Raw genomic sequence first — 23,519 nt, 5'->3', positions numbered from 1 at the left:
GGTCTAAATGCTGACCCTATCAGAGAGAAGATGGTGCGGGACTCTGCTTCCATCTTTCGATCCACCGGATCCTTAAAGGACGAAGTGTCCTCCACTGGGATAACCGTGGCTTTATTCAGCCTGGAAATAGGTGGATCCACCACTGGTGGTACCGTCCATTTCTTAATGATGGATTCCTCAAACGGATAGCGTCTAGCAATACGCTTGGAAATAGTAAAGGTACGTTTAGAATGCTCCCATTCTCCTTTAATCTTATTACCAAAACACTTGGGTACAGGAAAAACCTTCACCGTTTTGATGGGCTTGTTAGTACCAAAAGGAATCTCTGTTTCAGTTGCCTCTGCCGGTAAAACCTCAAGTTTTAAGGTTTCCTGCACTGCCACAACTAGTGCGTCCACCAATGCTTCTTCCTGAATTATAGCGGGAGAAGAAACGTCCTCCTCACTGTCTGAGGGAGCTTTACCTGAGGTAACAGCCCTTGCAGAGGGACCTGCAACTGCAGTGACCATCTCTGAATCTGAGTCAAAGGTGTCAGATAGTATAGGGGTAGGCGGGGGTCGCTTCCTTGACCCCCGTCCCTGACAGGCCGCCTCCACCCGAGCCACCATAGACTCCAAAATTGCTGTAAATGCCTCTACACTCTGTGCACCGGCGGGTCCCGTGGCCCCCTCGAGGGAAACAGGTGGGGGAATATGTGTGGCAGGGTCCATGATAATTCCAGTCACTTCCTGGATAATATAATTCAAAAATAAAAAACTTTTTTTTTTTTTTTTTTTTCAGACCCCCAGCGCCACAAAAGCCCCTTAGTGTTACCTGCTAGGGATCCCTATCGATCGAGAGAGAGAGAGAGAGAGAGAGAGAGAGAGATAGACCCCCAGGCTCACCACTTGATGCTCAGAGTTTAACTGCAACAGGTTACAGCGCTGTCTTGACAAACAGGAAGTCTTTTGGCTGGCTGCCCAGGAAGAAAAGAGGCGGCTCCGCCCCTCTGCACGCCTTCCGGCGCCTCCCCTAGCTCCACGAGGTGTTTGGATCACCTCAAACATGGCCGCCCCCATGCTGGAGACACGAGGCTACGCCAAAATGGCGGCTCGTGCGATCCAGCAAAAAAAAAAAAATGGCGGCGGCCTGTACTGAATAGCGGTGTGCTGCAGGGCACACAACACTCTCTCTGCATGGGGATTTGGCGTGGTTGGCGGTACCGGCCCTGGCGGACCGCATGGCCGTTCGGGAGGCCTGCTTATAGCTGGAGATCTGATTTAGGAAGGCAGTCTACATGTCCGTGGCTTCTGACTGGTAGGTACCTTATTCTTATCACAGTAAGATTCCCAGAATGCCACTGATTACAATCTTTTAAACATGTATACAATTAGATTGTTAGCTCCCAAACCAAGCCTCCTGGCTTTTTGCACATAAAATCACACTCAAAGTAGGGGGATCTGTGTCATGTTATAGGATAGAGGGGGACTCTATCTTACCATACAGAGAGGGGCCCGCGTTCACCACAAGACCAGTCAGGGGAAAAGGTGGAACATACTACTCACCATACCGGAACCAGGCGGGCACCAACTCCTGACAGTACCCCTCTCCAGCGGGGCGGGAGGGCTGTCGACCGATATGGACGCCGTGACTCATGGTCTTTGGCGTTTCAGCGAGACGTTTAACTCGCGGGGTCAGTCCCTTAATGGGACTTTGTCGCGGCCGACCCAGCGCGGAGCTATGGCCTGCACGCGCTCGTAGGCTGAACTGGGGTGACCACCGGATCTCAACATCCAGCCCGTCGCCCAGTTCAGCTTTCTTGCTTGAAGATCTCACAGGAACACTGGAGAAAAAAAGCTGTCTAAAAAATCTTTTAAGAAAAAAATCTTGCCAGGACCGAAGATCCCAGCAAGGTATCTAGGTCCTTACTCCTAACTAGACAGAAAATAACTGATTTGCTGAGGCAGAGAGAGAGAGAGGATATACCCTCTGGGACTGCCCCTAGGGTGTGGCCAGAGCTTTTTAATTTCCTGTCTAGTCCTGCTCCTGTGGAGGCAACATAACCCGAAGGTGCTGTATCACCGAGGACTACGTCTGTCAATGAGCGATAGAGAAATACAAGTTTTGGATGGACCAGAACTTTAAGAAAATAATGCAGTAGGATTTTAAGAATCACTGGTATGCAAAGTTTGAAGTATGTTTAGCTGTTATACATATGCAGCTTAGAGTATTGGTTCGAGTACTACACTGTGCAATGTGCTGTGTGCAAAGCTTTGACTCCCTTTTTTAGAGAAAAATCATAGGATTTGCGGGACAGACCTCAGAGGTCTCTTTTCTACATACATTTTTATCTTTCTTCTCTCTTATAAATATATATGCCCTAGATGGATCATAGGATTAAAGCTTCTGTATTGCAGCATACGAATCAAATTTCCTGAGTAGCGTGAACTGAGCAGCAACAGCACATGATGCGCCTTTCTACGCTGTGATTCTGTGTCAAAAGGGGTTGTTACAAGTTGTAGATAGAGAAAGTGTCAAAAAGGTTAAAGCAAAAAGCAATACTTAACAGAAAAATATTGACATTTAACTATTGAAAGGATAACAAAGAGATGGGCATGTAACATTACAACTATGACTATTTTATTTCCTACAGAGGTATTAAGGTTGTCTACTGATTGCATACCTGCATGCCATAGCAGATTCCAAGCACTGGCTTTCCAATTGTGAATATGGCAGAATCAAACCAAGGTGCATCTTCAGCGTATACAGAATTTGGACCTCCTGATATTATTATAGCACTGTAAAATAGCAAATACATGAACTGTAACATTTTCCAGATTTAACATAGTCTTCTACACTAAGACATTTAAAGAGGAACTCTGACCTTACCATCATTCTTGCACATTTGTACTGCACCAAAATATCTTACTCCGATTAGAAGCTGCAGCAAGTCAGAGCCTGCCTCATTTCTTGGATGGAGGACATTAGGCATCATTTAGCCCTTCCTTCCCTAGCCTTAAAATGGTTGTAAAAGCTGAAGGTGTTTTACCTTCATGCATAAAAGTTAAAAAAACCTCCTGTGTGCAGCATCCCTCCTAATACATACCTGAGCCCAATCTCGATCCAGCAATGTGCACGAGAGCAGGGGCTCTCCTAGGTCTCTTCATCCTCATTGGCTGAGACGATGAGGTTCCTGCTGCTGTCAATCACAGCCAGTGAGGATGGGGCAGGGCTGAGACGTGCTCTGTGTATTTTATGGACACAGAGGCGGCTCGAGAGTGAGAACGCACGAGTACCCCTACAGCAAGCTGCTTGCTATGGCTATTGGGGCACTCCGCAGGGGGGAGGGGCCAGGAGTGCCGACGGGAGACCCAGGAGGAGGAGGACCTGGGCTGCTCTGTGCAAGACTACTGCACAGCGCAGGTGAGTATACCAAGTTTGTTATTTAAAAATATAAAAAGCCTTTAATATCACTTTAAGCTGGCCATAGATAGTTTAGGAGGGACCAGATGAATTTTGAGCCGCACATGGCCATCCTTGTTCAACAGAAGACAACCCTTAAATCGACTTCTGTCGAATGACAATGGTGTTACATTTTTGACATCAGCAGCTTGCAGTATATTCTGACAGCAGAAAGTCTCTCTATCAGAATACAATGTCCTGGTGGGGGATTCCTCCATCTACCACCTTGTGTGGATGGCGGAATGGGTTTTTTTTGTTCAGCCCGCTGTCCCTGACCCACCCCTTTCATTTACTCGGATGCCATTTTTTTCAAATATAGAAGTTCAGTATCACATGCGAGTGCTGCCTAGGGCAATCTGAATGCAAAATACAGCTTTCCAAGTAATGCCCACTTGTCCAGGATAAGGACTTATCCCATGAGCCAGCCTGCTGCTTGCATCACTGCTGTTGGCTCTTTGGAGGAGTATTGAGACAGGGTGCTGTGATGTTTTCAGGAAGCTTATAGCACCCTGCCAGGCCCTTCCATCAGCCATCACCTGCCTGCACTGCAAAGAGAAACACAGACGCAGTGCTGACATCACTGGGTTTCAAATACAGTATGTAATGAAAACAGAATGGACTATATAAAATGTAATTATGGGGGTCGGGGGAACGACACAGTCTTCACAAAATTGATAAGTCTTATTTTGAAATTCATATTAGAAGCGTCCAGTAAACTGAAATTGCACTGTAAACTTCCAAAGTACCATGACAGTAGAGCTGACAGCTGTATACTGAAAAACACACCTACTGGTTTATGTTCAACAATGAAATTATAATCACCCACAGTAAAAAATACCCAGAGGAAAAAACAACTCCCACCAAAATTATTAATACAAACACACATTCAAGGACGTGGGAACTGACCCTTTGAGACGATAAGCAGAATACAAAACATTAATACAAGAAAAAGAGGCACAGAAACGCAGCGCTCTTACCGAAACCCTTGTTCTCTTATGGCAAATGCTGGTGTTTCCAATGGATAGATTTCAGATTGCACAAAGAATTCTCGAACACGTCGGTCAATAACTTTTCCATACTGGGCGCCTGCATCTAGAATGACCACAGATCCCTCATAGTGATGCTGCCCATCTTGAACTTCTGCTCCAGTTTTGCCCAGCTAAAAATAAAATGTATAGATATATAGAAATTTTACAAACAATAAGGATAAGCGCGAGTGTGTATATATATATATATATATATATATATATATATATATATATATATATATATATATATAGCAAAAGTTCAAACAGGGATTGTTGCACCTAAAATTTATTGCAAGTCCATAGTAATATACAAGAACTACATGGTATATCCCAAAAGGCCTTTTGTAGGTTACTATGGACTTCCAATAAATTTTAAGTGCAGCAATCCCTGTTTGAATTTTTGCTATATATGACTGGTGGGATGGTCTGATAGCTTTGCACTTCATCTATATCCGATATGCTGTTCACCGCCCCTGTCTGGAACATGAATATATATATATATATATATATATATATATATATATATATATATATATATATATATATATACAGGAATTCAAAGACAGACAGTTGTAGTCCACTTCTGTTTATTTCATATACAGACAGAAAGTAACAGCAATGGTTTTGAGCATACCATGCACTTTATCAAGCTTTTGGTATACTATGAATGAAACTTTCTATTACTTTGTATCACTATATAAAATAAACAAAAGTGTGCTGCAACCAATGGTTTTCGGATTCCTGCATACAATACACACACACACACACACACACACACACACACACACAAAACACCTAACATACTGTGCTATTACATTTAGAACAAAAGTATAGTTTGAACTAGCCCAAGTATAAATGCAATTAGAGAGGCAACTTCCTTTATATTTGCTGTTTCTAGCCAACTCCACTTTAAAGTATTTTTCAAACCAAATTATGACATTCATATAACTAAAGCAGACAACAGTTTACCTTGTCCATAATTGACCAAAAGATGTTACAATGGCTGCAAGAAGACAGGTAGTGCAGTCGGTAGTAGCATATAACCTCAGTGTATAGTGTGGAGAAGATTTCCCAAAAAATGAACTCCTTATTTTAGGCAGCCAATGAGGTGAAGGGGTGTAGATGATTTTGTTACTACACACTCATTGGGAGGGATGAGTAAAGAAAGAATAATGGCACTCATAAATGGAGACATGTGACCCCAAGACACATGAGGTCATCAATAGAAGGTCAAAAACCATCTACAACTGAAAGATCTGCAAATCAATGAAATGAAGGTCGAAAAAAACCATGCTTGTAACCATGTGAAAGCATGAAATCTAGCATACATTTTCTAATGTCATTATCTCTACACATCCTCTAACAGATGAAAATCACAAGACTTTCATATTAACAAATGTGACTCTCAGGCAAGCTAAAAAGAAGTGGAGATTGCTTGGAATAATTATTTATATAAAATAACACATGGCATTTATTTAAAGTGGTTCTAAAGGCTGACGTTTTTTACCTTCATTCACTCCATGTATTTAGGTAAAAAATTTTCTGTGTACAGCAGTCCCCCATCGCCGCCCCCCCCACCAATCCCCAATTCTTACCTGAACTCCCTCTGATCCAGCGATGTTCACAATAGCCTTGGCTGTCCCGGGACTCTCCCTCCTCATTGGCTGAGAAGCAGTAGGAGCCCATTGGCTCCCACTGCTGTCAATCACAGCCAGTGAGCCAATGAGGATAAAACGGGGGGGGGGGCAAGCCACAGCTCTATGGGACTTATGGACTCAGAGCAGTTGCTCAGGAGCGAGCATGCAGCGGTGTCCCCAGGACAAGCAGCTTTCTCTGGGGGCACTGCTCGAAAGGGAGGATCCAGGAGCGCTGGTGGGGGGAACCAGAAAGAAGAGGATCAGAGCTGCTCTGTGCAAAACTATTGCACAGAGCAGGTCGGTATAAGAGGTTAGCTATTTAGGGGAAAAAAAAAAAAAAAAAAACACAAACGATGTGTGATAGCACTGTAAGACCCCCTTCACACTGATGGACGGATTGGGTCCGTCTGTCAGTTTTTCAAGTGGACCCGATCGGACCATCTATTGCTCTCTATGGAGAGGCGGATGTCAATAGACATGTGTACGTCAACACCCAATCCGCTAAAAACAGACAGATAGGGATCCGTACCCCCATCTGTCTGGTGCATTGGATGATAGTTGGATGAAAACAGACAGATGGTCCATTTCCATCCGACAGCCCATAGAGGGCAGCGGGCTGTGTCCGTATCTGCTATGCATCAGCAGATCGGACACGGACCAGTCATCCGTCTGCTCAGTGGAGATCAGCGCCAGTGTGCAAGGGGCTAGCTCCCCTTTGTTTTAAATACAAGTCCAGCTAGAACCAGACAAAATGTATATTTTTGTGTTTGCTTGCAGTGGGTAAAGTTGGCCATAGATGAAGCAATTTTCTTTCCTGCAAACGAAAGAAAAATCACTCAACTCCCCCATCAACACAAACGCAGGGCTTACGTGTTCTCCCAGCAGGAGAACACACAATTATTGCTTGGGTTGATAAACTTGGATATAGTCAGCCTGCCCATACATGGTTCAAATCTCGGCTGGACCCTGCTGAAATGGCTGAGATTCACACCGTTTAAGGCTGGCTTAAAGTAGTTGTAAACTCTCCACTAAAACTTTAGCTCTTTATAATATACATTACTAATGCTATTGATAGCTGCCTGTTAGACTTTATTTACTTGTATAATCTTCTTACAATACGCACAGCAATCTTTATTACGTCACCGGCGCATGCGCGGTTCGTCATTAGATTCTCTGCACACTATCTATGTGTGCTGTTTCTGTAACAGCATCATGCCAGGTTTGTCAGTTCCTCTGAATACGGCACAGCTAGGAAGGCTTGTGATACTGTGCCTTCCTCTTCAGCTTCCCGGTTCTCTCCTTGTGACTAGTCAAGGCAGCTAAGAATGGTGGAGCTTGGTTGCCATAGTAATGGCGATAGAGAAAGAGGCTTGGATAGCAAGCAATCGAGCATGAGCGAGATTTCGGCAGGGGAAACAAGTTAGGGCGGAAATTATGTCCGCAGGGGAGACAGAAATCAATACCCAAAGATAGCAAAGCCGATTCTCTGAAGAAGATAGAATTTACAATACTAAAAAAAAAAAAAAAAAAAAAAAAAAAAAAAAAAAAAAAAAAAAAAAAAGAAGAGTTTACTTCCAAACAAGAAGGAAGGGTAAAAAAAAAAAAAAAACTCCCCTTTGGCCACACGGGCAAACCTGGACTGGGGTTCTAACTCTTCCCTACATACAGTGCTGTGTTCCAGGCATGGGATGGAACTTCCCTTCTCAATCCTCAAAAAAAAAAAAGTCAGGCTGAATGCTGTTCAGCCTTTCATAGGCATCTTTGTATTCTCTGAAGAAATACAGAGCTTCCTCTATCAGACTAAGTCTGGGATTGGGACATTCTCCCGCCTCTCCACCTCATCCAAAGAGAGAAAGCTTAGCATTCAGAGAATACAAAGCTGCCTATGGATGGCTAAGCAGTACTCAGTCAACTCAATTTTGTTCCAGGTGTGGGACAGAAAGTTCCCATTCCACAGCTAGAACACATTGCTCTATACTGTATGTAGCGGAGGCTACTAAAAGTTTATAGCACGCCCAGTGGGCACACCTGTTAGCGTAGAAAAGTAGTTTGGGCCCAAACAAACTAGTTAAACTGACAGAAAAGTTGCAGATCAGACTCTAAAGTATAACTAAAGGCAAAAATTTAAGTTTTGGATAGGATGGAGAAGAAATGAGGAATTAGAACACCTATTAGGTTTTTATTGCTGGTTTCATGGTTAGGGGTGATTTACCCTCTCTAATTGTCCTCAATACCATTTAAAGGGAAGTGAAAGAAAATTCACACATTTTGGGTTGTCCCCAGAAAAGTAATAAGAGGGGAAATCTTCCAATGGGGACACTAGCTCTGGGGACCTAGGGGGACACTAGCTCTGGGGACCTCGGGGGACACTAGCTCTGGGGACCTCGGGGGACACTAGCTCTGGGGACCTCGGGGGACACTAGCTCTGGGGACCTCGGGGGACACTAGCTCTGGGGACCTCGGGGGGACACTAGCTCTGGGGACCTCGGGGGGACACTAGCTCTGGGGACCTCGGGGGGACACTAGCTCTGAGAAGTGTCAGGATTAGCCAGGGAGTCAAGTTGTTAAAAAAGAAGCTTCAGTATTAGGCAAGCCTTAAACGGTTCATATCTCAGGCGGTTCACCAGGAACCGGCCGAGATTCGAACCGTGTATGGGTAGACTGAATGTATCAAGTCGATCGATCTATCAACTTAGGTACAACCAGCATGTCGGATTTTACCTTCGGTTATAGCTAGCATCTGCCATAGCCGTTAGCAATAATCACTGCAATCTTCTCCCGGCGGGGACGGCTACCCTCGACCGCCCTCCAGCACTGTCTGTATTGATGGGGGAATCAATTTCTTTCCTGCAACCACAATTCTCTGTGTATGGCCGCCCTTAGTGCAAATGTTACATCTTTTACACACTGACTCAAGGAGTAATGAGCATTTTTAAAATATGAACACCTTGAATATTTTTTTTTTTTTACCTAACAGAACAAGGTCAATTTGTTTTATTCTTTGGTCAATGGTTGATCTGGGTTTGTGAATATCATACAAATATTTCTCAATGCCCTCCAATTCCATACAAGACGTTTATGATGCAGTCTGAATATTGTTTGATGATCACATCTGTTCAGAGCTGCCTCCCTTGGTGTGGTCCTGTGTTGTGTTTCAAAGATAAGGAACTGGAATCCCCATGTAACCTTTGTTCTGTTTATCAGATGTGCTCAAACTAACCCAGCAATCTATATAACCCCTTCTTAAGGAAAGAGTTTTGTCTTCCAAAGGTTATTCAAATAGTGTAAAAGATCAGCTAGAGGTAAATAACTCAGTATGGGTTATTGATTTTAAAGCAGAATTCCAGACAAAAATAACAAATGACTAGCCCATTAAAAGATAAAAGAACAAAACCAGTTTTAGCTGCAATTTTCAACTTCAGGATAAAGACTTCCTCCACAGTACTTGGTCTTGCTGTTAGATGTCCTCCATCTGATGGCTTGCATCATTCAACCCACTTCCTCTGAGCCCATGTTCTGGACCTACCCCAAGCCTGTGATTGGACAGTGAAAGAAAAACCAGTGCGCAGATCTCGGTCACTCTGATGTCCCCTTCTATTAGCATAGTTCTTGCTAGAACATGATCTGATTGGCTCCTTGTACTGCTTCTTTCTCTCACAATTCAGCTCTGCTGTACAGGAACTGAAAGAGGCTGATACAGGTCAAATTACGGTCACTTACAGGGTTTTCATTTAAAATATATCATTTAGGATGCATTATAGATAACAGAGCTGCATTCATTTGTGTATTTTATGTCTGCCTGGGGCCCAACTCTAAAACCTTCTTTCCACTCTATGTACAACTAGTAATTACAGGTGTCCCATGTACATTAGACTGTATATTAGCTAATTACTTACAGCGATTAGTAATGCAAGTCTAAAGCAGGCAACAAAGGAGCCTGGTAGAAATCTTTTGGCAACGACTGCATCCAATCAGATTCAGGCACTGCTCAGGTTTACTGACAGTCGTGGGTGTTAGCTGTCAGAATACAATAGCTCAAGCAGGGAACAGACATAGATGGATGGAAATTTGGCCAGTCCCTCCTGAACTGGCTGAATTTCAATCCATCTATGGCCAGCTTTAACCCAAGTTTTGTAAAACTGCAAGCAGGCAGCTTTTTAACCACTTCCTTAACGCTGGATGTCCATATGACATCAAGGACTTTAAGTGGGGATATCTGAATAATGCCTACAGCTGAAGGCAGCATTTAGATATTTTTTTTCAGCCGGCGATTCCCTGCACCATAGAAACAACAATCATAGCATCGGGTCCGCCGGTCACACGCCGGGACTCCTCTGTGAACGAGCCTCAGCGGGCGCGCGCCTCAGCGGGTGCGCGCTCGCCCGCTATTGGCTCAAAACCCGGTGACAGGCTAGTGACATAGATCTACGTCACTCTGCCTGGCCGGGGCTGACTGCCGCAGTAAATATACTGTGCGCAGTCGGCAACCGGTTAAACACGCACCCGAGTCCCCTCACTTACTGGTCTCACAGGAGACACGAATGGCATTGGGAGCCATTTTCTTCTGTCCGTCAAACTCATGTGAGGAGGGGGCGGGGCAGCAATGCGTACATCTATGGATGCGTGCACACATGTATAAACCTTGGCACATGGCTTGCTGAGGGGGCACCTGGAGTAGGAAGGAGCTGGGAGTGTCAGAGAGGGACTGACAAAGGAGGTAAAAGCCCGCTCTGCACAATATCATTGCATAGAGCAGTTAAGTAGAACATCATTTTTATTTTAAACTCCTAGCTTTGAAAATGAAAGCCAGAAGCTGATTGACTGCAATTCACAGCTGCTTTAGATATAATAAATTCCCCTATGTATGGAAGGACTTAGTGTGTGAGGTAAATTATTGATTAATTATTTATATAGAACTGACAATTTACTCAGCATTTTAAATATATTGTGTACATTTACATCAGTCCCTGCTCTCAAGGAGCTTACAATCTATGGTCCCTAAATCACATTCATACATACACATACTAGGGATAAGTTAGACAGGAGACAAAGTGCCGGCATGTCTTTGGAGTGTGGGAGGAAACCCACGCAGGCACAGGGAGAACATGCAAACTCCAGGCAAGTAGTGCCATAGTTGGGATCCAAACAGACAACATTAGTGCTGCTAGGTAGAGTTGAGCGAACAACTGGATGTCCGGGTTTGGCAGGTTCGACCGAACTTGAAAAAAAAATGAACTTTGCCCCGATCCCGAACCCCATTGAAGTCAATGGAGACCCGAACTTTTGAGCACTAAAATGCCTCTAAAACAAACATGGAATGCGAATGGCAGCAAACTCATCTTAAGAGCATGGCAAGTGCTCTGCAAACAAATGTGGATAGGGAAATAACTTAAAATAACAGAAAAAAAAAACAGAAAAATAAAAAATAATCATCTTGAATGATGTAGGAGGAGGACGAGGCCCATATGGAGTAGGAGGTTGAGGTGGCGGAGGATATGGCGGTGTAGGTGGAAGCAGCGGCGGGTGAGGAGGATGAAGAGGCCCATATGGAGTAGGAGGTTGAGGTGGCGGTGCAGGTGGAAGCGGCGGTGGAGGAGGACGAGGTAGCCAACACTGGTTTTTGTTTTTAATTTTATTTCTTTTTAAATTAGGGTACACCCCAAAAGAGTTAGAAAGATCAAAAATACAACAATGGCTGGGTAAGGTATACATGTCTATTCTGCACAAGGTACGGACAAGTCCTGTGGGATCCATGCCTGGTTCATTTTAATGAATGTGAGCTTGTCCACATTGGCTATTGACAGGCGGCTGCGCTTGTCTGTGATGACGCCCCCAGCCGTGCTAAATACACGTTCAGATAATACACTGGCTGCAGGGCACGCCAGCACCTCCAAGGCGTAAAGGGCAAGCTCAGGCCATGTGCCTAATTTGGAGAACCAGAAGTTGAAGGGGGCAGACCCATCATTCAGTACGTCTAGGCATGTGCACACATACTGATCCACCATGTTAGTGCTGGGTGGTGGTGCTGCTCCTGTTTCAAGGAGAGGACATGGTCGATCCATGCCAGCTACACGCACAAGTGAAACACCTTTCTCAGCTGCGAGTAGGCGACAGAACCTTACAGCAGTATTTGGCAGGGCCTAATGCGCCTCTACAAATGTTGAGACCAGAACAAGTACAGGCGATAGTAAATTGGGTTGCTGACCGTGCCTCCAGTTCCTTCACATTTTCTCCCACCCAGTCTTCTGCTGAAAGGTCAGAGTTGTCACCTGCAACCGATGTCCATCAATCTTTCACCTCACCCCCTTGCAAGTCAGCCAAGCAGTCTGAGTCCCAAGTCATGCAGCAGTCTCTTTTTGATGACTGTCAGCAGGGTTTACCAGGGCCATCCACCTAGCCCTGCCCCAGAAGTGGAAGAGATTGAGTGCACCGATGCCCAACCACTTATGTCTCAAGATGAGTACATGGGAGGACGTCTCGGATGATGACGAAATGCAGGTGCCAACTGCTGCGGAATTCCGAATTGTGGAGACCGACAAGGGTTGCAGGGGTGAAGACTGCGTGGAAGATGATGTGGAGGACGATGAGGTCCTCGAGCCCACATGGAATGAACGTCATGCAGGTGACCCGAGTAGTTTGGAGGAAGAGGCGATGGTCGCACAGAGCCACCAGCACAGCAGAAGAGGGAGCAGGGTGCAGAAGCGGAGCGACCGTGCCCTAGACAATACGCCTGCGACTGCACAACGCAGCAAGGGACCGAGCACAACAAAGCCAGCTCGAAGAAGTTTCCTAGCGTGGCAGTTCTTCAGACAATGTGATGTTGACAGGACACGAGTGGTTTGCACCCTGTGCAATCAGAGCCTGAAGCAAGGCATAAACCTTCTCAACCTGAGCACAACCTGCATGATCAGGCATCTAAGTGAAAAGCAGGAGCTGCAGTGGAGTAGACACCTCAAAAACCAAGAAACGTCTCTGGCTCCTCCTGCTTCCTCTTCTGCTGCAGTCTCGGCCTCTTCATCCACATCTGTAGTGAGACCGGCACCTGCCACCGCGCAAACAAAAGATCTGCCAGCAACACCACCACCTGGGTCACCAACAACCATCTCCACAATGTCCCGTGGAAGCATTCATCTATCTCCCAAACACTGGAGTGGAAGAGGAAGTACCCCCCATCCTACCCACCCGCAATCCCTGGCCCTGAATGCCAGCATTTCAAAATTCCTGGCCTTTGAAATGCTGTCATTCCGTCTGGTGGAGACGCAGAGTTTTAAAAGCCTTATGGCGGTGGCTGTCCCACAGTACGTTGTGCCCAGCTGCCACTACTTTTCCAGGCAAGCCATCCCTTCCCTGCACAACCAAGTGGGTGACAAAATCAGGTGTGCACTGCGCAACACCATCTGTGGCAAGGTCCAGCTAACTACGGATATGTGGACCAGTAAGCACGGTCAGGGACGTTACATCTCCCTAACAGCACACTGGGTAAATGCAGTGGCAGCTGGGCCAGAGGCGGATAGCAGTTTGGCGCATGTCCTTCCACCACCGAGGATTGCAGTGCGCTTCAGTTTGCCTCCTGTTCCTAACTCCTCCTACTCCGCTTCCTCATCCGGTCAGCATAACACCTTCACCACCAACTTCAGCACAGCCCGGGGTAAACGACAGCAGGCAATTTAAAAACGTGCCTGTTTGGGGGAAAAAAAACACACACCGCGCAGGAGTTGTGGAGGGGCATTGAACAGCAGACCGATGAGTGGTTGGTGCCAGTGAGCCTCAAGCCCGGCCTGGTGGTGTGCGATAATGGGCGAAATCTCGTAGCAGCTCTGGGCCTAGCAGGTTTGACACATACCCCTTGCCTGGCGCATGTGCTAAATTTGGTGGTGCAGAGGTTCCTTAGAAATGACCCTGATATCTCAGAAGCTGCTGCAGAAAGTGCGGGCCGTCTGTGTGCACTTTCGGCGTTCTCACCCTGCTGCTGCTCACCTGTCAGCGCTGCAGCGTAACTTCGGCCTTCCTGCTCACCGCCTCATATGTGACGTGCCCACAAGGTGGAACTCCACCTTGCACATGCTGGCCAGACTGTGCGAGCAACAGCAGGCCATAGTGGAGTTTCAGCTGCACCACGCACGAGTCGCTCTGCGGAACAGCACCACTTCACCACCAGTAACTGGGCCTCCATGCGAGACCTGTGTGCCTTGTTGCGCTGTAACATATGCAGACTAGGCCGCAATGTAATATTTTTTCCCTAAATGGGTGTTTACTGAATGGCGGAATAGAACAATAGTATCCAAAGGGTGTATCTCACAGTAAAATATGCAGACTAGGACGCAATGTAATATTTTTTCCCTAAATGGGTGTTTACTGAATAGCCGAATAGAACAACAATATAGAAAGGGTGTATCTCACAGTAAAAATATGCAGACTATGCCGTAATTTATTTTTTTTCCCCTAAATGGGTTTTTATTGCAATGCACAACACAACAGTATGCAATAGGTGTATCTCACTGTAACATATGCAGACTAGGCCGCAATTAACTTTTTTTTCCCCTAAATGGGTTTTTATTGCAAAAGCGGAATACAACAACAGTATGCAATGGGTGTATCGCACTGTAACATATGAATGAAAAGCTGTAAAATAATTGTCCCCTTAATTGGTGTTTGTTGAATAGCAGATTTGAAATGCAGTGTCTGTCTAAACGCTGTAAGTCACAGTAAAATATGAAGGAAAAAAGTTTTTTTCTTTTTTAAATGCAGATTAAGCAGACACATATGCACTGAGGTTGCAGGAAATGGCCGCTACACACCGCACGCCTAACAGGTTGGATACTGTTGTTGTTCTATTCCGCTATTGAATAAAAAAAAAAACACATTTGAATGAAACACTGAAAAATATTATTTTTTCCCTAAATACTGAAAAATAATTATTTTCCCCTTACATTGGTGCTTTTTGAAGAGCAGGTTAGAAAAGCAGTGTCTGTCTAAACACTGTATGTGAAAGTAAAATATGCAGGAAAAATGTTTTTTTAAATGCAGATTAAGCAGACACATATGCACTGAGCTTGCATTAATGTGCAGCACCGCACGCCGCCCACCTAACAGACTGATAAGTTTTTTTTTTCTCCTCCTCACTGGGCTCAGGACAGGGCATAAAGATTGTGCACTGCACCCCCACACAATACAATCAATGTAGATCGCTGTCTGATTAAAGAAGATTCTTCCTATGCTTTCCCTCAAAGCAATCTCAAGCCTGACCATACAGTAATCTCCCTATCTCTCCATCAGCAGCATCAGGAACCTCTCCCTAGCATAGTTATAGCTAGGGATGCACCGAAATTTCGGACACCAAAATTTTTGGCCGAAAATGGGCCTATCCCATTTCGGCCAAAAATGGGTTAAAAATGCCGAAATTAATGGCCGCCGCGAGGAAGGAGGAGGGCGCAGTGCAGGTTTGAAAAGTCCCGCCTCTGGCCGGCCGCCCGTCTCTCAATGATGTCCCTACTACTACGATATGCATGAATGAACTGACACACCGGGCGGGAGGGCGGGCGAGTGGCCGCTAATAACTATAACTATGTGAGCGCTTCACTCCCCTGTCATGCGGGTATCTCCTCTGACAGGGAAGTGAAGCGCTCACATAGTTATAGCTATTAGCGGCCGCTCGCCCGCCCTCCCGCCCGGTGTGTCAGTTCATTCATACACAGATCATAGTAGTAGTGACATCACAGGGAGCCGGGCCGCCAGTCAGAGGCGCGTCTTTTGAAACTGGAAGGACACCGGAGGAGCAGAGTGAGTAGGAGATTTTGCATCCTTGGGATGGGGAGGGACGCTGAGGTGGGGGGGGGGGGGGTGTACTGACGAGAGGGACGCTGAGGCAGTGGGGGGGGAGCTGAGAAGAGGTTACCAATGGTATTAGTATTATGCAGCATGAGGGGGTTAATATATTGTCACTGCTGGTCACTGATGCATTAGTGACCGACCAGTGGCAGTTAATTAACCCCTTTGTGCTGCATTAGTGCAACCAGTGTTAATTAACACATACTGGTTGCACTAATGCAGCACAAAGGGGTTAATTAACAGCCACTGGTCGGTCACTAATGCAGCAGTGACCAGCAGTGACAATTCATTAATGCCCTCATGCTGCATAATACAAATATCATTGGTAATTAAATTAACCTCTTGCCAACCCGTCACAGTACATATACTGTGACAGGGTGGCAGCGACAGGTGTACGTCGCTGCCTGTTTTTGGTGTATGCCCCTCTATCTATTTTAAAATTATTTGGGGGAAAAAGTCATTTTCGGTTTTCGGCCAAGGGCATCCTGCATTTTCGGTTTCGGCCCAGAATTTTTATTTCGGTGCATCCCTTGTTATAGCAGAGTGACGCGCGGCGCTATGTGACTCCAGCTTATATAGACTCTGGGTCACATGCTGCACTGGCCAATAGTAGACATGGCTGTGATGGCTTCTAGGGCACACTAGTTAAACGCTTGCTGATTGGCTGCCTTGCACATGTTGAAACCGCGCCATTAAAACCGTGCCAAAACATCAAATAACGTTACCGAACAAAGGACAGTACCCGAACATACAGTGAAATGTTCTGGTTCGGGTACCGAATACCCAAAAGTCCGGTACAAACCCGAACAATACAGTCCGGGTTCGTTCAACCCTACTGCTAGGCAGAAATGCTAGCCACTTAAGTGTGTAAACTCAACATTTCATATTCCTGATACGTGCCTACTTTACCATGTACTTGTATGAAAAATTCACCTGTTCTGTGTATTGCTTCCTTTATGTGAAATCCCTGGTTTTCCTGCCAGTCCCTCTGCTTTCCTATTAAAAACTGACCACACCAGGCATAACAGCACAACATGGTCAGTTTTCTATCTATGCTGGGAAGTCAACCTGCTCTCCTCCAATGATCAGACTTATCCTGACAGCCCCCACCGTTTACTGCAAAGACCAGTGTATTACTGGGTTTCCTTCTCCCCAGCTCTTATGCAGCTGAGAAAAGAGAAAAAGTGATCACTTACAAAAAAAAAAAGTTATATAATTCTTTTTTTATCTATTCACAAGTGTTTTGCCTTTCGTTTACATTTTAAACTGAATGAGTTGTTTTACAAGGTGATCGTTTACAATCATTTTAACTACAAATGCTGGCAGATCCCCAAACCCATGCAGCCAAAGATTTTAACCAGCCAATGTCTTCTGACATTTGGCCTGTATGTACGGGGCTTGACTCAGCAGCCTGCGCACGTTTCCCCATTGTCCGATGAGAGAAAATGTATGTACAGGGGCTGATTTACTAAAAATGGAGTGGGCAAAAACTGGTGCAACTCCACATAGAAGCCAATCAGCTTTCAGGTTTTTTTTTTTTTTTTTTGGGTCAAAGCTTAATTGAACAAGCTGAAGTTAGAAGATGATTGGCTGCCATGCACAGCTACACCAGATTCTGAGAACTCCAGTTTTAGTAAATCAACCCCAGATGTCAGTGTTGTGTGATATGATAGGATATATGATGATCTGCGATATACACTAGGTCAGTGCAGTGTGATATGATGATGAGATATAGGATGGATCAGTGCTGTGTGATATGATGAGGATGTGTGATATGATGGGTGTGATATGATGAGTGATACAGGATGGATCAGTGCTGTGTGATATGACGTGTGTGATATAGGATGGATCGGTACAGCGTGGCATAGGATGGATCGGTGCCGCGTGGCATAGGATGGATCGGTGCCGCGTGGCATAGGATGGATCGGTGCCGCGTGGCATAGGATGGATCGGTGCCGCGTGGCATAGGATGGATCGGTGGATGGATCAGTGCTGTGTGATATAGGATGGATCAGTGCTGGGTGGCATTGGATGGATCAGTGCTGGGTGGCATAGGATGGATCGGTGCTGGGTGGCATAGGATGGATCGGTGCTGTGTGATATAGGATGGATCAGTGCTGGGTGGCATAAGATGGATCAGTGCTGGGTGGCATAAGATGGATCAGTGCTGGGTGGCATAAGATGGATCAGTGCTGGGTGGCATAGGATGGATCAGTGCTGGGTGGCATAGGATGGATCAGTGCTGGGTGGCATAGGATGGATCAGTGCTGGGTGGCATAGGATGGATCAGTGCTGGGTGGCATAGGATGGATCAGTGCTGGGTGGCATAGGATGGATCAGTGCTGGGTGATATAGGATGGATCAGTGCTGGGTGGCATAGGATGGATCAGTGCTGGGTGGCATAGGATGGATCAGTGCTGGGTGGCATAGGATGGATCAGTGCTGTGTGTTGCTCTCATGTGCTCCCCACGTGTGTCAGAGAAGCCCACACTCACACAGAGGTGCAGTGTGTCCCCCGATCCGCCAGGAGGAGTACCCCAATGACGTCACATGTAAACAGAGGGGAGCAAGTGGGGTCCGGTGAGGAATGGTTCGGCGCTCAGTAGAAGGAAAGCTGTGAGGAGACCTCGATGTACAATGGAGGAGGTGAAGAACAAAAGGAGGTTGCTGTAAATACCTAAAAGGGGCGCAGGCAGAGCGAGGGGTCTCCGCGGACCCCATCCCCTCCTGGGCTGTCACCGTCACACAGGCCTCGCCTTGGACCCCCCTGACCATCCGCTCTGACCAGGCCTCCCTTCCCCGCCCCACACACTGACCTTGGATTCTCCATTACACAGAGCCATGGGTGGCCGCGAGCTGAGCGGCTGGTGGCGCGGATAGCAGTGCGAGAGCGCGGCTTCAGATAGAATGGTAGCAGCGAGTGTGCGCTCCGCAGTCTCCCCGCCTACTCCCACTCAGGCGCCGCTAGGTGGAGCCCTCGAGCGCCATCCTAGCATGCTGACGTTCTATTCGCCATCTTATTTTTGGGAGTGACCACACAGTTTCATCTTGTAAACCCTATGGTAGAGAGGAATAAAAGTCCCCTATTGACCCATATAGCTAGTAACACCCGTACAACGCTTTAGTCAGAGTAGTCTTTACGACAAAAGCGGCTGGCACGTTGCAAAGGGGCACGTTGCCCTCACAAAAAATGGCTTCAAGCAAGTTTAGCTACGTACCACACGTTCCTGAACGGGGCAGTTCATTGCTAAATGCGCTCCCGTCAACAAATATATGAAACATTGGTTCCGGAGCAGTCACAGCACGAGGAAAGAGTTCCAGGACGGACAATGTTTGGAAGGATGGCCGGCAAAAGATGGGAGTGCTGAGCTGTCACTGAGAAAGGTAAGAGGCAATGCTGAGGAGTTCACTTCTCCTACTTCTCTAATGTGTGTACTGCTCTGGACTCATGTCATAGGGAAGCAGGTGTAATTGTAGAAGTTTTCTATTCATTGATCACATTGGAGGCACCCGGCACACACTCCATACTCCCCTACCTGGAGGGATCTCCTCGTCCTCACCCTATCATTATCTATAGAGGGGACAGGACACCATAGCACCTGTCCTCCTGTCTGATCTCACCTCTGACATCACCATATACAGCCCATTCCAGGCTCTGGAGGCCTCAGGTCTTCAGGATAGAAGGTGATTTATATTACTATCATAGTATAGATCTGGCCTATCACAGCTGGATACCTGAATAGTCCGGGGAGCAGCTCCGCATTCACCTCCTGACTTTGGAAATTATAAAATTATTATTCCAGTAAAACAGAGAATCCGTCCACAATAATAATATGGTAATGTTACCTTTCAAATGAATTAAAAACCAACATTAACAAGAAAAAAATGAATAACCCATTGGTAATCCGCTTTTTCTGCAATATTTACCTTCAATCTAGAGCTCTCCCCCTGCAGTACTTTATTTCTACCACTAGATGTCCTCAGTCTGATGACTAGTTTCATTCAACCAACTTCCTCTGAGCCCAGGTCATCCTGAACTGTGGATAGTGAAAGAAAAAGCAAGGCAGTGATGAGCTCATCTCTAAATGGGCTTTCTCCTCCTATGGAAATACAAATGAACTCGCGCTTTGGAATGTATATTGTGTTTCCACAGAGTGCAAAAATGATGATCAAAATCACCGTGAATAATATATTATAAGTGTAGGCTGTTACTGATAAAAAAAAAAGTTATCTTTAAGGGCCATACACACTATAAGAGTTTCTGAAGACTTTTTCCTTCAGATTTACCTTTTCTATGTAGTGCAAGGGCCTGTCAGATTGCATACAAATTGAAAGTGTTTAGGTTGGACCTCATATTATATGGTTTTGGTAAATCTAAAGGAAAAAGTCTTCAGAAAATCTTATAGTGTGTATGGCCCATTAGTTTAAGATATGTGTTGTGAGTATCAGCACTGCTCCCTTATATCTGCTATATAAAAAGTGTTCAGTGCCTGCTGTAAATAAATATCTAGGTGCTGTAACTGTATATCTAAATAAAAAATGTCAATCCTCTATATATATATATATATATATTTAATGTGTGTAAATACTCAAAATATATCAGCTCAAATTGCGTGTAGTTTCTTCATGTGAAAAAAAGGCAGTAAATAAATTCATATACATAGACTGCCCAAAAAAAAAATATATATAGCCCAAGTGAAGATTGAGAATCCCTTTAGTCTGCAATGACTATATAAAAAGTGCAAGGTGAAAGCAGTCCTGGTAATTTCCAATAACAATATGGTGAGGTAGATATTCAGAAAGTGCTCAAACTTTGAAAAAATTAGAGATCCTTGTGCTTCACTCCGTGCTCACCGGACAAATCGTAGGGATGGGCATAATTAGTTTCAGCAGGGAGGCATACATTTCTATAGCTCTTCCTGTTGTAATGAGATTGTGGGTCTCCTGGATTCTGGGATCACTCTACTTCCAAGGCTCCCCATACATGTGCTCAGACAAAAGAGAACGCTCCATAGTGTAAAATTGTTATAGATTTATTACATAAAAAAATATCCACTTACAATTATAATTACAGTAATCAGCTTGCTACGATCGGGGTGGACGCTATTTCCTGCTTGCGTTCCAACAACCGGAAAGCCGGATGTGATGTCAGATGGACGAATGCCAGCTTTACGCGTTTCACCCCTCCCTCCGGGAAGCTGAGGCGTCATACATAAAGTTATTGGAAATTACTAGGACTGCTTTCACCTTGAACTTTTTATATAGTCTTTGCAGATTATAAGGACTCTTAATCTTCACTTGGCACTATATATATATATATATATATATATATATATATATATATATATATATATATATATATATATGGCACTCTATTTATATTAATTTATTTCCTTTTTTGTACATGAAGAAACTACATGAAATTTGAGCTGATATATTCTGAGTATTTACACACATTTAAATATATAGAGGATTGACACTTTTTATTTAGATGTACGGTTACAGTACCTAGATATTTATTTACAGCAGGCACTGAACACTTTTTATATAGCTGATATAAGGGAGCAGCGCTGATACTCGCAACACATTTCTCCTCCTGTGAGCATGCTTCTTGTCAACACATACATAAGTGGTCCATATAGTGAACCTAATGTTGGGGTGGTTGTCATTTGTTTGTACTGTTGGTTAATTGGTGAGGGGGAGCACTGGATACTTTTGCTGCCATTGTGCTATTGTTAGGTTCCAGTGTGTCCTTGTACCTTTTTAACGAGGGGTTGACTTCCTCCAGGCATACCTGGTACAAGAGATGCAGGGGCTGCGGGCATGGTCCAGGAGATATGGAGGCTGCGGGCATGGTACAGGAGAATGCAGGGCTTCGGGCATGGTACAGGAGAATCCAGGGCTTCAGGCATGGTACAAGAGATGCAGTGCTGCGGACATGGTACAGGAGGGCATGTCAGAGGCTGCGGACATGGTACAGGAGGACATGTCAGAGGCTGCGGACATGGTACAGGAGGACATGTCGGAGGCTGCGGACATGGTACAGGAGGACATGTCGGAGGCTGCGGACATGGTACAGGAGGACATGTCGGAGGCTGCGGACATGGTACAGGAGGACATGTCGGAGGCTGCGGACATGGCACAGGAGGACATGTCGGAGGCTGCGGACATGGCACAGGAGGACATGTCGGAGGCTGCGGACATGGCACAGGAGGACATGTCGGAGGCTGCGGACATGGCACAGGAGGACATGTCGGAGGCTGCGGACATGGCACAGGAGGACATGTCGGAGGCTGCGGACATGGCACAGGAGGACATGTCGGAGGCTGCGGACATGGCACAGGAGGACATGTCGGAGGCTGCGGACATGGCACAGGAGGACATGTCGGAGGCTGCGGACATGGCACAGGAGGACATGTCGGAGGCTGCGGACATGGCACAGGAGATGCAGGGGCTGCGGAGGGATCTTACTTACCCATTGGTGAGGCGCCTTACATTTGAACATGCGGCCGCCTGGCGCCATCACGTCACTGTGCATGTGCTGTCTCATAGAAAATGGCTGAGAGTGTACAGGCTTTCCTGATTGGCGGAGCTGCATGTGCAGTGTACATGTCGGGTCGGTCTCAGCGTTTTTTTTTTTTTTTCTTTACGGGTGCAGCTGACAGGCAGCCCAAGGGCTGGGGGACTTGCCGGCCTACCAGGAAATTTCACGATATCCCAGTAGGCCAGTCCGGCCCTGGTAATGGATAGATTGATGGTAGTATGCCTGGAGGGAGCTGACCTCAACCCGATAGAACACCTTTGGGATGAATTAGAGCGGAGACTGCAAGCCAGGCCTTCTCATCCACATGAGTGCCTGACCTCACAAATGTGCTTCTGGAAGAATGGTCAAACATTCCCATAGACACATTCCTAAGCCTTGCGGACAACCTTCCCAGAAGAGTTGAAGCTGCTATAGCTGCAACGAGTGGGCCAACTCAATATTGAACCTTACGGACTAAGACTGGGATGCCATTAAATTTTATGTGCGTGTAAAGACAGATGTCCCATTACTTTTTGTAATATAGTGTCTGTGCCCCAACTCCAAAATTAGGACTATAGATAATACTGGGGTGCAATGACACGGTCATTATGCAGCTTATGCATGTATTTGCAAATGTGTGTAAACTAAACCCCTCTTTTTAAGGTGAACTGTTAGACAGGACAGCTTGGTTTGTTGCAGGGTGGCTGGTACGTGAGCTGGGAATTTCTCTTTGTTGCTTTAGTGAAAGGAGAAGCAGGGCAGTGAGCTCATCTCTATATTTCTCAACTTTCTCCTCCTGTCAGCATGCTTCTTGTCAACCCATACATTATTGGTCCGTATAGTGAACTCTGTGTAGTTACTTTTAGTTTATTGCAGAGGACAAGTTAAGGTCTTTACATCTGAGAAAAAGAAGATTTAACCTCTGCACACGGAAAGGCTTCTTCACAGTAAGAGCTGTGAAATTAACTCACTCAAAAACGAGTTCTGGCCAGCTCAGTAAAAAGTGCTGTATGCATTCCTAAATGCACAACATGTAAATGAATTCTAACATTTCTGGGTAAT

The 23,519-nt window shown here is 45.7% G+C and overlaps 1 protein-coding gene across 1 annotated transcript in view; it reads right to left on the bottom strand.

Annotated features, from left to right (window-relative positions):
* GMPS (guanine monophosphate synthase) overlaps positions 1–18,891 on the bottom strand; it is a 77,453-nt gene extending 58,562 nt beyond the window's left edge. The window contains exons 1-3 of the mRNA XM_082249324.1: positions 18,751–18,891; positions 4,419–4,600; positions 2,663–2,777 (exon numbers count right to left, since the gene is read on the bottom strand). Coding sequence (XP_082105450.1) covers positions 2,663–2,777; positions 4,419–4,600; positions 18,751–18,777 — 324 coding nt within the window. The 5' untranslated portion in view covers positions 18,778–18,891. The remainder of the gene's footprint in view (positions 1–2,662; positions 2,778–4,418; positions 4,601–18,750) is intronic.
* Between the last annotated feature and the right edge of the window lie 4,628 nt (positions 18,892–23,519).

Source organism: Pelophylax lessonae (assembly GCF_965119305.1).
Source record: "Pelophylax lessonae genome assembly, chromosome: 3".
In the NCBI taxonomy this organism is placed as follows: domain Eukaryota; kingdom Metazoa; phylum Chordata; class Amphibia; order Anura; family Ranidae; genus Pelophylax; species Pelophylax lessonae.
Note: the sequence above shows the minus strand (reverse complement) of the source record. Positions and strands in the feature narration are given on the sequence as shown.